Raw genomic sequence first — 16428 nt, 5'->3', positions numbered from 1 at the left:
ATACGGTCATGTCCATGATCCCATGCTCAAGCCAGCAACCTTGTGCACAAGCTGGATGAGCCCATGCTCAAGCTGGTGACCTCAGGGTTTCTGACCTGGGTCCTCTGCGTTCCAGCCCAGCCCTCTATCCACTGCACTACCACCGGCCTGGTCAGGCTTTAGTTTTTTTTTATTGTAATTGATTTCTAGTTTCAAACCATTATGGTCAGAGAAGATGCTTGATATGATTTCGCTCTTCTTGAATTTGTTGAGACTTATGTTGTGTCCTAATGTGTGGTCTATCTTTGAGAATATTCCTAGATTTCTAGAAGAACGAAGCTATTACCAATGATTACCTCTGATATGCGGGAATGGGTCAGAGTGCAGGAGGGTGGGAAGGCTGATGTTTCATGGGAGGAGCTATGTGGGCTGCTACTTGCACACTTTACTCCTTCCTTTATTTGTTTATATATATTTTTTACAATAAGGTTATTTTTTAAAACAACATCAGTGAAAGTCATATGATCAGAAGAAGAAAGGAATGAGGATTTGCTTTGGGGTGTAGCGGGCTCCCCACCGGGCTGTCCTGTGTTGTGCTTGAGTGGCTGCCATTACCCTCCAGAGCACAGCAGAGCCAGCCTGAGCCAGTCCTAATCCTCTCTTCTGTGTTTCAGATACGGTAATGGTAGGTTTTTAGCTCATGGAAGCATGGCTTTAAAAGCAGTGCCCCAATTCAAGACAACACGTTGATTGCAAGCAATTCAGAGTCAAGCTGCTGGCCCCTTGAGACTGCATGGGGCACAGGGAAAGTCCAGAGCCACAGGAAAATGTAACCGCTATCCCACATGCCCTGGGAACCAGGTGGATTCCTGACCTTCTCATTTCCCAGAGAGGGGGTCAGGGAAGAGGCCGAGGGAGGCCAGGGGGAGAGGTAATTCACGCGCAAAGGGAGCCCTGCAGGGACCACAGGCATCCCTTTAGGCTCCAGCTTTACTGACCTCCAGTCACATCCTAGCAGCCTGTTTCTCAGGCTGCATCCACTGCAAGAACGCCTTTTCCAGTTAAGAGCAGTAGTTGCATCAAGTGTAATAATGATAACATTTATTATGTATGTGTCCATCGCTATGCTCACAATGACCCCACACAGGGGCTTCTATTCATGTCCTCATCTTACAGGTGAGAAACAGAGGCCCACAGGTGAGAAATGGCTGGCCGTGGCAGTTAGAATCACCCTATCCTGTGTGACTCCCCAGCCTGCACTCTTAACCTCTAAACTCCAAGACAGGGCACTATTATGAGGTGACTCCAGAGCGTTGGGCATGGGCTTGGCCACCCGGTACACTGAAAAAGAGACAGCCATTGGAATAGGAGTAATCCCATTTTGGCTGTGTCCCTGGACAAGCTCATTCCCCTTCGGAGCCTGAGTATTTACATCTGTAAAGTGGGACAGTACTTTTTTTCAGGATTGTACTAAAAATTAGAAATTGGAAATGTAGAAAACTTACTACCAGCCCAGGCACTGAGGCATCCAATATAAAGCAGCCATCATCGTCATAGTTGTCACTTGGACTAAGACATTCCTTTCTCCCCTCTTCTTAGTGAGCTGGCGTGGAGCCCTGAACTACTCCTAGTGGGAGCTAGGACGAAGTCTACCCAGGGCTTGCTCAGAATGGTGAGCAGGAGGTGGGAAGAAAGAGTCTGTATAAGTACTCCACTTTGCACCTGTTCTGCAAGGTGCCCAGAGAGTACCCCCTCTTTCCATCCCCATGGCCACCTTCTTAGTCCAGGCCTTGTTCCTTGAAGGCTTCTTGCCTTACTCTCCTCAAATCTGTGCCCACACAGCAACCTTCGAAGCCCCTCACGCCCCAGCTTCAGAACCTCCTCCATTTCCTTAGTGCAGCCCACCCCAACCTGGCCTTCTAAGGATTCACCTAGTCCTTAAACATAGCCCTGCACCTGTGACAGTTCTGCACCTTTACAGCACATGCTGGGCCACTGGCCAGGAATGCCCTCTCTTCCCTTGAAGGACTCTTAGTCCTCCTCTGAGGTCTTGCTCAGATCCTCTGGGCAGTTTCCCAGAATCCTGCCCCACACCCAGGTTAGAACCCCCCAGCCCCACCACCTTGTTACGTGTTGTTGCTCAGGTGTCAACTATCATGCTTTAGGAAAAATTAAGATAATTTACTGCTTTACAAATCTGTATTTTCTACTATCTTTTTCCACTCTAGGTCAGGACCTGGGCCCTTCTGCCTGGGGCTGTCACAGTGTCTAGCACACAGTAGGTGCTTAGTAAGTGTTTAGAGCATGAATAGATAAAGACTAGCTGTGTCTCAATAAAAGGAAAAGCTTTCTAAACCTCACATTTGGGGACTACTGAACTTTGTGACCTTTGAGGCTATTTGCAATTGGTTTTTTTGTGTGAAGGCCCTTTGAATTGTGAAGTGCTGTCTACAAATCTGGGCTCCTGGTGTTCCCCAAACTCTGAGACAAGGGGATCGGAGATGAAGGCTGGAGCTACAGCTCCTCGGACTCCGGGAGGTTGCGGACCCAGCCCTGGGCCACTCTGTTGAAGCTGGGTCTGAGGCGGAGGAGTTCCAAGCCACTGGTGAGCTCCGGGACGAAGGGCGTGCCTGCCCTGGGCATGGTCTCCCCCACCAGAGGTCCTCCAAAGGGCACAGGGGTCCTGCGGGAAGAAGAGCAGCCGGAGGCGTGGGCTGGGACAGGAAACGGTGGCAGCACACTGTGTGGGGCCCTCCCTGCCTCTCTCCGCGCCTCAGCGTCCCCTCTGTACAGCAAGGTTTTGTACTATCTTTACCAGGTTTCTCCAGCTCTGCCACTAGTTGAGATGGCTTGTTGCTTAGAAATAGGAGCAAAATTTTCAGTGTTAGAATTGTCTTTTCCTAATAAGACTCTAGGTTCCCCGTAAGCACCTGGAGACGGTAGAGTGGGAACAGGGATTTTCCTTTCCCTTGTCACCTCCCCTTAGAACAGTATGCCACAAACTGGAATGAAAAGGGAGCATTAGAAAGAGCATTGAGAATCAGAAAAGTACAGATTACAGCAGACATGCATGTCTCACCCATAAGACTGGCAAGGAGAAATAGTTTGATAATGGGCAGTTTCACTCATACACTTCTGTTTGGAGGGCACACTGGTTCTGCTCCCTTGGAGGACAGTTTATTAGGATCTTTTACTCTGCTTTTGTGCAAATTCTGTCAATCAGCAACTCCACCTGTAAGCACATGGCTTTAGGAAGCACATGCCTGAATGTACAGGAAGCAGATATGAGCAGGAATTAGTGACAAGCCAGAAATCACCCATCCATTGGCAGAGGAATGGACACGACAAATGTAGCATAGTCACACAATAGAATATTACACAGAAGCTTAAAAGGAATGAAAAGCTCTATATGTATTAAGAAAAATTTTAAAAGCATAATGTTGAGTGAAAAAAAGCAAGCAAATTGCAAAAAGAAATGCAAAGTATTAAAATACATATACACACAAACAATGCTTTATCCCCAACAGCAGTGATTTTCAACTTGTGTGCTGCGAGAATTTTTTAAATATACAATACCTCACTATTTAGTCAGGGGCACTGACCTCTTTTACCTTAGACTGTCAAATTAAAAAAAAAAATGACCAGAGCCAACATAATAGCCATCTGATGTGAATGAATCAAAATAATACCAATTTTGGGTTTTTTTTCAAATTGGCAAAAATTATATTTTTTGGTATGCTACAGGATTTTGGTAATTAGTTTGTGTGTCATGAGATGGAAAAGGTTGAAAATTTGAGTCCTACAGGGACGCAGCTGCTGTGGAAAATGTCCTGGAAACGTCCACACCCACCTGACACCAGTATTACCTTTGGGAAGGAAACTGGGACTGAGGATGGGGAACGAAGGAACCCTACCTTTATTTGTAGTTCCATAGTTTTGTTTTTTTAAGAGAATTTAAGTATATGACTTTAAAACTTTTTTAATTTTTAGAAAAATAAAAAGCATTGTTCATGTGGTATTTTCCCCATAACCTGGGGCCAGTGGGAGAGGAGAGTGCTTGCCCCTGGGGTAGAAAAGCGAACCTTGGGCCTGGCCCTGGGTTCCAGCCAGGACAGGGTTTCCGCCTGGACCACCCCAACTGTAGCAGCAACAGCCAGGACCCTTGGGGCCAGGCTGGAAAGCTTCCAAGCCTCATCGTTGGGCCCTTGACTGGGAGCCCAGCCCTGGCTCTTGAGCACTGCGTGGCCACCAGCACTGCTGTTGCTCCTCAGTCTGCCTCAGTTGGCCCTTCTGTTCCAGAAGGATCTGGGATCAGGGCTCCCAAGATCCTCTTCCTGCTGGTGGGAATGCGCCTCAGTCTGTCATAACTGAGATGTCAGACGGATAGGGCTGCAACCTGAGCTGGCCAGCCTCGAAGCTGGCTGTCAGGACAGAATGTCTGCCGAGGGTTTTAAATAGCTGGGCAGGCAGGGTCTGAGTACCCCAGGAGGTGAGCGAGCACAGCCCTGGCTGGTGAGAAGCCCCAGAACGTCTGCCAGTGGCTCATGGCTCACACATGGGTATAATTCTTTCCATCAGGGCCCTTCCTGACTTTGAGGGCAGCCACATCCCGCCTGAGCAGTCTCTTCTCAAGGCTCAGCACCCCCAGTTCCTTTTGCCTTTCCTCAGAGGGTCAGGTCTCCAGGCCCTGGCGCCACCCTTCTGTCTGTCAGACAGACACAGTCTCCCCGTGTGGTCTGAGCCAGTGCCAGAGGAGCTGGACTGTGGCCTCCTCTCTGTGGACCCTCCACTTTCACACTTACCGCCGTCCAAGCCAGAGGAGCATTTTTCTAAAATAGCGTCAGTCTGAGGAAGCCAGTTGCAATTGAAATCCATCCCCCAGCCCAAGGCCTTCCTCCAGTGCCAAGCTCCTGTCTTGACTATGATTTGCTTTTGGGCCCTCAGGGAAGAATGTTAAATATATCCCTTTATTCCTTAGCTTTCCAACTATCATTTCAAATGATAATAATAGCAGCTATTGTTTATTGAGAGCTTTTTACTTGTCAGGAACTTTTTCTCTGGCTTCTTAGGTCATTCTCACAACAGTCTTATGAAGTAGGTACTGTAATAGTCTCATTCTAAAGATGGAGAAATGGAGGCTCAGAGAGATCAAGTCACTTTTTCCAAGGTCACACAGGCAGGTGAGGAGTCTGCATTTAAGCCCACGTGGAGGCCCCATGCTCTAAACAGTACAAACCACTCCTCTTGTGTCCAACGTTTCCCTGCTACTCCCCACATTGGTACCTCCTCAAAGTCACATTCTAGGCCTCTTCCAGATCACTGATGAAAATAAGGAAAAGGCTGAGCTATTGGGCCTGGTAGAATTATGGGCCCCTACCCAGGGAAGGACGCATTCCTCGATGTGCACCAAAGAAGTGGCACACAGCCATGATGGAAAACAAACCAGGCCCTGGAGTTAGGCAGTCCAGACTCCCCATCTCTGCCCTGCGTCCTTGCTTTGGGACTTGGGGCAGGTTGCCGATACTCCCTGAGCAAGCTCTCTTCACAGGCAGCACCTGCCCCACCCTGTTATGGGGACGACCCAGAGAGGTGTGGCACATCCCTCAGTACATTTATTGAGCACCTACCATATGCTGAGGCAAGAGTTCTATTGACTTTTAGCAAGAGCTCAATAAATGATGATGCCATGTTTAGATACAGCCTGGCATGTAGAAAGCGCTCAGGAAATGCAGCTACTGTAGTCATTTTGGCTGGCACATGCACACCCTTCCTCTCTCTCCACAAGCTGCCCACCCGCCTTACTTGTTGAAATTTCGATACTCAGCAGGGCTGGGGGTGTGACTTCGGCCATTGCTCTGGTAGTCCCGGTAGCTGACAAACTCCTGCCACGGGCAGTGGTAGCCCTTGGGGATGACCGTGTGGTTGAACTTCTCTGGCGGGATGCTCTTGAGTGGCCCAGCATAGCCTGGAGGTGGAGCAGGGCGACTGGGTTTCTTTCTCCCTCGGCCCGCACTCCCATGCCCACCCCGTGGAAGCAGTTGAGGTTGGGGAGACCCAAGCTGAGAAAGGGGAGTAGGGGGAGATGACACCAAAAGTTACTCCAGCAAACAGTACCCTTCCCCATCCCTGGAAACTGGGAGGGCTGGAGTAGGGGAATCTTGAGTTAGGGTGCAGATTCTAGTCTTGACTCGGACTCAAGCTCACTGTGTGACCTGGGGTGCACTGCCAATCCTCTTTGGGTTCGTGTTAGGTCCGTGGAGGGATGTGTGTGTTTGGGAAGGGAAGAGAGTAGACTAGACACTCTCTGGGCTCTTCTTGTCCCACCGTGGAACATGGCCACATTCTGGTAGGCACCCTCTGCCCCCACCTTCCACTCTGGTCCAGGACCCGGGAGGCCACGCACCTGGTGCCAGGGCACTGGGGCTGGGGGCGCGCTCCACCCGGGAAGCTGTGGGCTGGGCGTCTTCGGGGCTCCCAGACAAGGCTGGGAAGATGTGGAGCTCAGAGCGGTAGTTCTGCTCCTCTGGGCCGTTGGCAACCTGGGCACAGGGGTGGGCGCTCAGAGGCGGCGGATAGCTGTCTTGGAATCACCTGGCCCTAACCCCGGCTGCCTCTCCTGTGGGATCTCCCTCCATGCTCACCGGCCCTGGCTCCGCTGTTCCTGTCCCCTTCCCCTTGGCACTTCCAGCCACCATCTGGGGGGGGGGGCAGATAAACCACAAGGAGCCAGGAATCACCCGACACCAAGAAAAAACAGGGATGGGGAAGGGGAGGAGGGCATATAATGCTAGCACCCACCTCCCAGGAGTGTCGAGGGGCATGAGTTAATAGTGCAGAGCCCTAAATCCAGTGTTCGGGAGAGACATTCTCCACAGATGTTTGTTATTATTATCATTTTAACCCTGGGCAGATAACTTCCCTGAACCTCTGTTTCCTTCTCTTAAAATAGAGATGATACTGATGATGATAATATCACTTTCTGAGCGGTAAATGAGCTGATAACACGTAAAGTACTTAGCTAGCAGTGTCTTAGGCACATAGCAAAGGTGGGTGTGTTGTCATCTTTATTATTCTGTCATATAGCTCCTCAGTCGCCTCCTGTCTCGCCCAGAAACCGGGGGCATATAGAAGCAGTGCCCCTGCATTCATTAGAGTGCCTGGAGCTGCCTGCTGCCTGTTCGAAGCCTGAGGATAAACCCATCCTTGCCTCCTTTCTCTCCCGGGCCTTTTCCTTCTTCCAGTGGGAAGGCATTTCCATCTTCGATCAAGTCTGCTCTAAGTCTTGCTCGCTGCACGTTCAGCCCAGAGCACATGACTGTTCTTCAGGACTGTGTGTGGGAGCCAGAGCCGCTGCACTGTAGCTCGTCCTGCCCACTCCACTTTATGTTGTGTATCCAGGGAGAGGCACCTAAAGAGGTAACACTCTTCTGGGAACACACAGCAAGGCAGGAGCTCAGTCTGATGGGGACGTCACCGCCTTCCCTAGCTGGAGCTGGAGGGGCTCCTTAGGTCCTCACCTGGCTCACTGTTTGGCTGTAGACACACCACTGCCTTCTCTGGGCCTCAGTTTCCCTGTGAACACAGTGGGGTCTTACCGCTGTCTGGCTGGCTGCAAACTCAAAGGTGAATTTCTGCACGCGGCGCTGCCTCTTCTGGAAGAGGAGGGATCCTCGGTTGTTGCGCAGCGATAGCTCCTCCATCATTAAGTCTTGGGGCACGCTCAGCTTCTTGCCCAGGTCCAGCAAAGGGGCTGCAGGGAGAGGCCAGAGCCACGTCCTACTACCTAGTGCTCAGGTCACTCTCAGGGGCCTCCTCCCAGCACTGCCCGTCATGTGTGAGGATGCCAGCTTCTCCCTACACTTGCCCACATGGGTGTCATCATGCAGTGGACACTTGGCCCACCTGGTGGGCAGAAGTGACACCTCAGAGTTTAATTTGCACGTGTTTAGCACTCAATGAAATTGAATGGCCTATGGCCACTTGAATTTATGTATTCATGGATTTCATGTGCAGCTCTTAGCCCACAGGGGTGGAAGGAGTGAGAATTGGCAAGATTCTAGATAGCTTTTAAAAGTAAGCCATGGGTAAGGTGTATCAGGCGTGATGGGGCGGCTCCTCCCTGGGACAGGGACGGTCTGGAGGAGGAGACGGTATGCGGAGGGGCAGGAGCTCAGTTTTACATGTATTCTTTTCATTTTAATGTTTTTTGTTTTGTTTGTTTTTTTACAGAGACAGAGTGTCAGAGAGAGGGATAGATAGGGACAGACAGACAGGAATGGAGAGATATAAGAAGCATCAATCATCAGTTTTTTGTTGCGACACCTTAGTTGTTCTTAGTTGCTTTCTCATAGGTGCCTTGACCGCGGGCCTTCAGCAGACCGAGTGACCCCTTGCTCAAGCCAGCGACCTTGAGTCCAAGCTGGTGAGCTTTTTGCTCAAACCAGATGAGCCCGCGCTCAAGCTGACGACCTTGGGGTCTTGAACCTGGGTCCTCCGCATCCCAGTTCGATGCTCTATCCACTACTATGCCACTGCCTGGTCAGGCTATTTTTTTAATTTAAAAATAGCTTTTATGATGATAAAACATGACCTATGTGCATTGAAGAAAGTTAGAAAATACAGATATAAGACAAAGAAAAATATTTTATACTGCTCAGAGATTACCACTGTTAACATCTTAGTATATATATCCTTTGATACCTTTTTCTTCTTTTTAATTTTTATTTATTGATTGATTTGAGAGAGAGAGGAAAAGAGAGAGAAACATCAATTTGTTGTTCACTTATTTATGCATTCATTGGTTGTTTCTTGTCTGTGCTCTGACCAGGGATCAAACCTACAACCTTGGAATGTTGGAACAGTGCTCTAACTAACTGAGATACCCGGTCAGGGCTGATATCTTTTTCAATGACTGTGTATTTATGTATGAGTTTTTAACCAAATTGAAATCATAGCCTACATGCATTATAACTTCTTTAATCAATTAAAGATCTTTACCTTTCCAAGTGAAAAAATTGTTTTATATAATGCTTATTGCATTTTTAAAGCCCCTTAGTAGGCTTCAAAATCAGGCATATAATTTGAAGAGCCTTGTACACATCCAAGTGGAAAGTCTCACATGGGGCCTAACTGACCTCATCGTGTTGTTTTTAATGCAGAACAGCACATTTATTTCCTTTTTTACAGTTAGGACTATAGCCGGTGTTTATAGCCTAGGGCTTCCAGCATTTAGACTGAGGAAATGAGGAAGGAGCATCCAGTGAGGCAGGAAGAACTCCAGTGTGGTGTCCTGGAAACCAAATGATGAAAGTGTTTCAGGGAAGATGGGGTGATGAGCGGAGTTTGTGCTACTGGTGTGTCAAGTGAGACGAGGGCTAACTTGACCATGATACGTAGTAACGTGCAGTTACTATTGGAGACCTTCATAGGAGCAGTTGCTGGAGAGTGTAGGGTGTAAAAGCCTTATTGGAACGGGTTCAAGAGAAAATGGACAGAGGGAGAATTTAATTTGACCACAGCACGAGGAAGCAACAAGCCAAATCTAGGATGTGGAACATTCTACAGGGCAACTGGCCTGGCTTCTTCAAAGGACTGAGTGACATGGGAAAAATAAGTGGGGGTTGTTTTAGATTAAAGGAGATTTAAGAGACATAGCAACGAAATAAAAACAATGGCCCTAATTTGGATGCTCATTTTAACAAAGTAGAAAATCAGAGAAAGTTAACTATGGGATTGCTTATTAGATAGCATTCAATCAATATTGCTAATTTTGTTCTTTGTAGCATGTAAGGAAATGTCCTTTTCATGATTTTGGATGCATTCGGAAGTATTTGGAGCATGAAATGACATGCTCTTTGGGATTTGCTTTGGATTCCAGGAATAAAAGTAGGACCATGGGATTTGCACTCTCTACTTTTATGTGGGTTTGGAAATTGGCTTGATAAAATGTGAAAATAGAGAAAAAGAGGAGGGGAATAAAGTAGAGGCAACTACTTTGAAAAGAACTGTGCTCTACCATGGCTGAGGGCAGCTGTGGAATCCACAGAAGTTGTTTGTTTGTTTTTAAAGATGGTGAGATAACAGCACATGTGTTAGCTGATGGGAACATTTGCCAGTGCAATAGAGAGAAGGGAGAATTACTGAAGGAATGTCCTTGAGCAAGAGAGAGGGAGGGAAGGGTGTCCGTGCCTAACTAGAAAGGCTGGCTTCAGACAGGGACAAGGAGAGTTCATCCACCATATCAGAAAGGAAAACTGAGAAGATGGACACGGGCAAGCAAGTGGACAGACGTGGAGGAGGCAGCTTGCAGAGTTCTCTGCTGGTGACTTCACTTTTCTCAGTGAAATAAGGAGCAAGGTCATTAATTAGCTGAGAATGAAGATGGGGGAGGAGGTGTTGGAGGGTTGAGGAGAGAGGTTGCCAAAGCTGTCTGAGAGCTGTATGGGAGGGAGAGCAGGTCAGGGAGATGCACGTGGTCACCAGGCAGCACTGAAGCCATTCAGGGGCTGTGACTCATTCCCATCAATGGACTCCTACACAGCCTTTTCAAAAAGGAGATTGATGTTCTTTTCATTCGTTCAGCAGATATAGAAGGAGCACCTTCTACATGTTAGGGGCAGAAAGAAATCCACTGTAGGTTCAAGGGTGGGGAAAGTAAGTTTCAGAAGAATCTGCATTCTAAGGTCCCACTCATACATTTAAATATATATATGCACACATTAAAAAAATCTGTAAGGAAACACGCCTAATATTAGCAGTGATGACTTAATGGGACATAGGAAAGAGGAGGGCTGGGGATTATTTGCACTATTTTTTTTAATACAAGAAAATGTACTTAAAAATATAAAAGACGATTTATACATAAATGCATAATGACAAGTCTCTTAGCATCATATTCTCAAATACTATCCAAATGAACTGAGCTTAATATTTTTTTTTAAATAAAGAAAAGAAAAAAGTTATAGACCAAACCTATTTGACTAAGCAATCCTGGCATTCTTTCCTGGGGAGAAAAGTTGAATAAACATGCTTGAAGATACACGTACAAGGAAGATTATTACAGTGAGGTTTCAGATTGTGAAAGTTGGGATCAGTCTTGTGGCAGGTGCTGCCCAGGTGCCCTTTATCAGTGGCTAACAGGTCACCTTCTGCAGAGAACTGCCCAGGTGAACAGAAGGGGACATGGTCCCCTTGCTGAAGATGGGATCAATTCTGTGGAGCCCATTCTACCCCCAATCACCAGGGGCGGGGCTACAGCTAAGCCCACATCGATACTCAGCAGTTTTCTCTGCCCTATCCTGCTTCACTTCCCTTCTCCTGAGAGCATAACCTCACTAAGTCACTTGCTCAGACTCCTCAGGCTCTGTTCCTAATGCTCCCAACCTGAGCCAGAGCCTCCATGACCTCCAGTAGGGTGTGTGTATGAATATAAATATGTTTAACATATTACCTGCTGGGGAGGCAAGAAAGGAGGGGAGGTAGTGAGCTAAATCTAGAATGGAAAGAAGTCGTCTGTGGTATGTTGCTAAGTGAAAATGCATTTAAGCGGAAGAACACAGTGTATCGTCTGTAGCCAGTGTGTGTGTATTTGCATTTATATGAATATGTTTATATATGAACATAAGAAGGACGAACACAAAGACATTAACAGCTGTTATCTCCAGATGGCTCTTTCAGGAGGAACTTGCACTCTCAAAGTCATTCATGTCTGTTTTGTTTGAATAGTTTATAAAATGATGTATTATTTGTGTAACCAGACAGTAAAGAAGCAGATCTGGAAACAGAGATCTGGAGTGAAATCTCAACTCTTCCACCTGCTAGATGTGCGACCGCTTAACTCCTCTGAGCCTCGGTTTTCTCATTTGCAGAATGGCAATAATGTCTTATTTACAGAGTTGTTGTGAAGGCTATATAACATAAAGCGTAAAAGCTCTAAGCACAGTATCTGATGCAAGGTAAGCACACAATCATGGTAAGTGTTTTTATTACTACTTTACAATGAGTGTATTTTGGTAGTGAAACCATGATTTTTTTTTCTTTCTAATTTTCTTTAGTTTCAAAATTGTCTTTAATATGATACCATAGCAATAGTCAACAATTTACATATTTCCAATCTGGCATAAATGATGTGTATTAATATTTTGGGGTCTAATTGATTACTTTGACACAAGAAGAGAGATTACATGGCCTGATTCTTCTACTTATAGCATCATCACTTCAAAAAGTTTGTGTTTTTCAGCACATGAAATTATGGAGTAAAAGAAACTTGACTCCAACAAAGGGAGGCAACAAAGGAAAAGGAAGATTCCCATATAAAGTCATACAACGTGATTAAGTACTTCTCAGGAGGCAAAACCTAGCAGTGCTCTTAGCGAGGGTTTATCAGAGCTCAGTTCACTGTCCACCTGCATTGGAATCACCTGGGTGCTTGAATAAAAGGCAGTGATGGCCCCTCCCCAGGTCACTGAGCCAGAATCCCTGGGTGGACACTGGGAACCTGCATTTTAACCTACACTCTGTCACTGTGATTCACACAAAAGTTTGAGAGGCCTGACTTAGTTGAATTTGTTTTTGAAATTCTTGAAATGCTTTAAAATAGGCCAAATAAACAGAAATTATGCCAAGAGTTCTGGAAGAGTTCTTACAACGTTGATAAACATGTATTTTATTCATTGGATGAGTCAATTTTTTAAGTGAAATGGTTTGAGTCCATCTGGGTGTCCTGCTCTCCCCATCTGTCCCACCCTCCCCTCACCCCTTGTCTCTTGCCACAGGGGCTCGGTGAGATGCCCGGTTTCAATAAGAAAGGACACATGTGTGGGGAGCGTGGGTCTATAGTAAAGGCTGGATCTGGGATCAGAGCCCGCAGAACTCAATTTGGGGCTGAGGTAAGGACTTAGCTGGGGCCAGGCCTGGTCTAGGGCATGCAACCAGCTCCTGGGTGTGAGGACAGCAGGACGACGCCCCTCCCAAAGCTTCGGGAAGCTTCCCAGCTCAGGAGGCAGATTCCACAGGCACTCCCTCGGGGCTGGCCTGGAACTCACACCTGTTTTTGTAGGCCTGGGGCCAGCAGGCCTGAGTGGCTGCAATCTAGGACCAAGAAAGGATGGGGTCTGAGGAATGTACAAGGGCTGGGTCCATCTTACCTGGTCCAGCTTGGTCCCCCATGGCAGCCATCACTGGCTCTTTCTGCTCCTTGGGGATCATCCTGTAGATAAGAGGATCCACAAATGGGCCAGGTCACCTCCACTGCCCTCCCAGACCTCCTCCAAAGCCCTGGCCCACCCAGCTCCAGCCTGCCCCAAAGCCTCCGGCAAGGGCGGTCTGAGCTGGAAGGCCCTTTGGGGTCTCTGTATAGAGGAGGAGGCTGAGATCCAGGGAGGATGAGGTAGATAGATGCTCAATGCTTTTGTGCATCTAGAGGAGCACTCTCTCCTCAGTGGGGTAATCTCTGGCACATTAGGGTGGGGAAGGTGGGGTCTCAGACTGTTTCCATCTGCTGGCTCAAGTGAGCTCTAACCAGCGACGGGAAGAGGTTGGGGTTTTCCATCAGGGGTAGGAGGGTTCCAGGTAGGTGGCCTGGGCTGACACTGGGGTCTGCAAGGCTGGCCCTCCCCTCCTGTCCCCAGTACTTGGCCCTAAGGCTTGAGGGCACAGACTGGTCCAAGGAAGCTGAGAAAGCCATCATCCCTACTGCTGCCTCCACCCTGAAGCTAACTTTCATGGTGCTCGCTTTTATTTTAATAATATTTTTAATTTTTTAACAAATTTACTTATTGATTTTAGAGAGAAATGGAGAGAGAGAGAGAGAAAGAGAGACAGAAATATTGATCTGTCCCTATATGTGCCCTGACCAAGGAGCGAACCAGTAACCTCTGTGCACTAGGATGATGCTCTAACCAACTGAGCTATCTGGCAAGTTACATAATATTTTTTATTCTTAAATTACAGTTAACATACAATATTGTATTAGTCTCAGGCGTACAACATAGTGGTTCGGCATTTATATAACTTACGAAGTGATCATCCTGATAAGTCTAGTACCCCATGGTGCTCTCTCCTTTCTCACCCCTCTTTCTTTTCCTCCAGCCTCCCATTTGCATCTCATGGAACTTTCCAGGAAATTTAAAAATAAAACGAGGTATATATCCCCCCAAAACTCCTGCAGGCCCCAAGTCCAGATCCCCAAACTTGTCCCCAAAGGAGGAGGTAGAGCCCTTGAACCCCTGACAGACTATGTACTCCTGTGCCCCCTGCTTTGCTTCCAGGTTTTTCTATATTCCTTCCTTTAGAAAAACAATCTGCCTGCATTTGTATCCCCCATACCCACTCCCAGCCTCGGTCACTGGGCACTGAGCTCAGTGACCTGGTGTCTAATCGGTATCCCTGACTCTATGACTCTGAACAATTGCTTTCCAGCTCTGGGACTCAGTTCCCCCCTCTGTAACATAGGGGGTTGGGCTAGATCATGAGGATCCATGGATGGGCTCCAAGAGCATCCATGAGCCCCCTAAAACTGGGTGCAAACATGAGCGTGTCTGCATGCATTTGGGGTGAGGGTCATGAGGTGGCTGTGACTACACAGTCCACAGATCTGTTTCTTGATAAACACTCCCCCCTTACAGAAATTCACAGATGTTGCAAAGGGCCCCTCATTTTCTATACAGGGACCCTGCTTCCCTCTACTACCTAAAGATCTTCGAGCAGAGCCATTACCTGTCTCCACCTTGAATGCTAGTCACCCCCTCCCCATTTAACCTAGAGTAACAGGGCTTAGAACCCCTCCCTTCCCGACTCAGGATTCAGGCTTCCAAGAGGCCCCACATTCCCCAGACTCTGCAGGGCCCGTCCTCTGCTTGGACAGGAAGGGGCTCTGGGAATTGGCTCATCTCCTCCACCCACTGCCCACAGCTCCCCAAGTCCCCCTAGGATCTTGGTACCTGAGAGATGGGGCCACAGTAGGCAGAGGGAGAGTCAGACCCTCAAGATTAACACCTCTGTTGGGAAGCTGAAAGTTGAGTGGTCAGCGTCTGTATAGCGGTTGGGTGGTCAGCAAGCTGAGTGTGACCTGCAGCCAGCTCTGGCCTCAGCTGACGAGCTCGTTCCTGCCTTGTCGTGGCTCCCAGCCTTATTTCGGGCTGCAACAGGATCCAGGGACAGATGCTAAAAGCACCAGGCCCCGGGGAAGACAGGTGCCCCAGCAGCACGCCCTTGCCGACGGAAGGGTTTGCTCATACATGTACGCACACACATTCATATGCACACACCAAAATCACCTGGAAATGCTGAGAGTCTCCAGTCACTTGAGCTTGCTAACTGTATCCTTTGTGTCTAGAACAGGGTCTCATGGGATTGCCATAGATATTGATTGGATGGACAGATGGACGGCTGGATGGCTGGATGAATTGTCCTTCAATATTTTTTACTTATTCTTTCTTTCCTGCCTTCTTCCTTCTTTCCCTCCCTCCTCCTCTCATTCTCTGAGCCTTTGTCTACGGACTGAAAATACATAAGGCAGGACTCTGTTTCAAGGAGCTCAGCTAGGCCAGAGCCAGACCTGTAAATAAGCCTTTGAGATGCATGATGGGAAATGCTCTGGGAGCGCCCAGGGGAGGTGCCACCACCTAGGGATGGGAATGGTGAAGGCTTCCCAGAGGAGGAGACATTTGAGGTGGGCCTTGAAGGCTGAGTGGGAGTCCACTGGGCAGAGAGAGGGCGCAGGGATTGCGCAGAAGCAGTATCATGTGTAAGGATGGTAGGGGGTTGGTGAGCAGGGCCAGAACTGGGGGGTGGGGCGGTGCTGAGAGATGAGGCCAGACAGGTGGACTGGGGCCAGATCACAGCAAACTTTTCAAAGGGCAAGTGTGCTTTACAAAGAGCCGTGAAAGAGTTTAAAATGTTGGAATGGAGTGGTCAGAAATTTTTCCAAAGATCTCTCTGCCTGCCGTGTGGAAAATGAGGGGGAAAGAGCCAGACTGGCAGCAGGGCTTCCTGTGGTCGGGGGAGGGGTGGGTGGCTGGATGGGGCAGTGACAGAGGGCATCCGGAGGAGACAGGGACGTGGTGGGGGATTCGGGGCCTCACCAGGGACTGGTGAGTGACAGTGTGGGAGGTGAGGGTGTCTGGCTTAGCTGACTAAGGAGGTAATGGGAGGAGCAGGTTAGGTGGGAGGGGGTGACAGATACTGAATTCAGTTTGGAATGAACTTGGTTTGAGTTGTCTGGGACTGAGATCACCAGGAGGCAGGGGATACTGTGTTCAGGGGAGTTTCTAGGTAAAGATTCGGTGAGAGGTATAACAACCACTTTCCTGGAAGGTGGGACTGGCAGGGATGCGCTGGGTCAGAGCAGGGAGCACCTGTACCTGTGTGACGGGACACTGTCTGAGGGCCTATTTCTGACCCCTTAGGAAGAAGCCTGGACTCTGCTGTGGACCCCCTGAGCGTGGCTTC

General features: G+C 48.3%; 1 protein-coding gene across 4 annotated transcripts; it reads right to left on the bottom strand.

The window, feature by feature from the left end:
- Positions 1–485: 485 nt before the first annotated feature.
- Positions 486–15495, bottom strand: MYOZ3 (myozenin 3). Of its 4 annotated transcripts, none has more exons than XM_066343541.1 (7): positions 14919–15248; positions 13125–13186; positions 7575–7729; positions 6621–6674; positions 6383–6518; positions 5782–5944; positions 486–2662 (listed from the first exon to the last, which is right to left on the bottom strand). In XM_066343541.1, the coding sequence occupies exons 2-7, from the start codon at positions 13183–13185 to the stop codon at positions 2494–2496; spliced, it is 738 nt and encodes a 245-aa protein (XP_066199638.1). In that variant the 5' UTR covers position 13186; positions 14919–15248; the 3' UTR covers positions 486–2493. The 4 variants fall into 4 exon arrangements, with proteins under 4 accessions (XP_066199638.1, XP_066199636.1, XP_066199637.1 ...); XM_066343538.1 differs by lacking the exon at positions 6621–6674 and adding an exon at positions 15255–15494 and having other exon boundaries at positions 489–2662; positions 14919–15116; XM_066343539.1 differs by lacking the exons at positions 6621–6674; positions 14919–15248 and adding an exon at positions 15255–15495 and having other exon boundaries at positions 488–2662.
- Between the last annotated feature and the right edge of the window lie 933 nt (positions 15496–16428).

This window comes from Saccopteryx leptura, chromosome 6, assembly GCF_036850995.1.
Source record: "Saccopteryx leptura isolate mSacLep1 chromosome 6, mSacLep1_pri_phased_curated, whole genome shotgun sequence".
Taxonomy (NCBI): Eukaryota; Metazoa; Chordata; class Mammalia; order Chiroptera; family Emballonuridae; genus Saccopteryx; species Saccopteryx leptura.
Note: the sequence above shows the minus strand (reverse complement) of the source record. Positions and strands in the feature narration are given on the sequence as shown.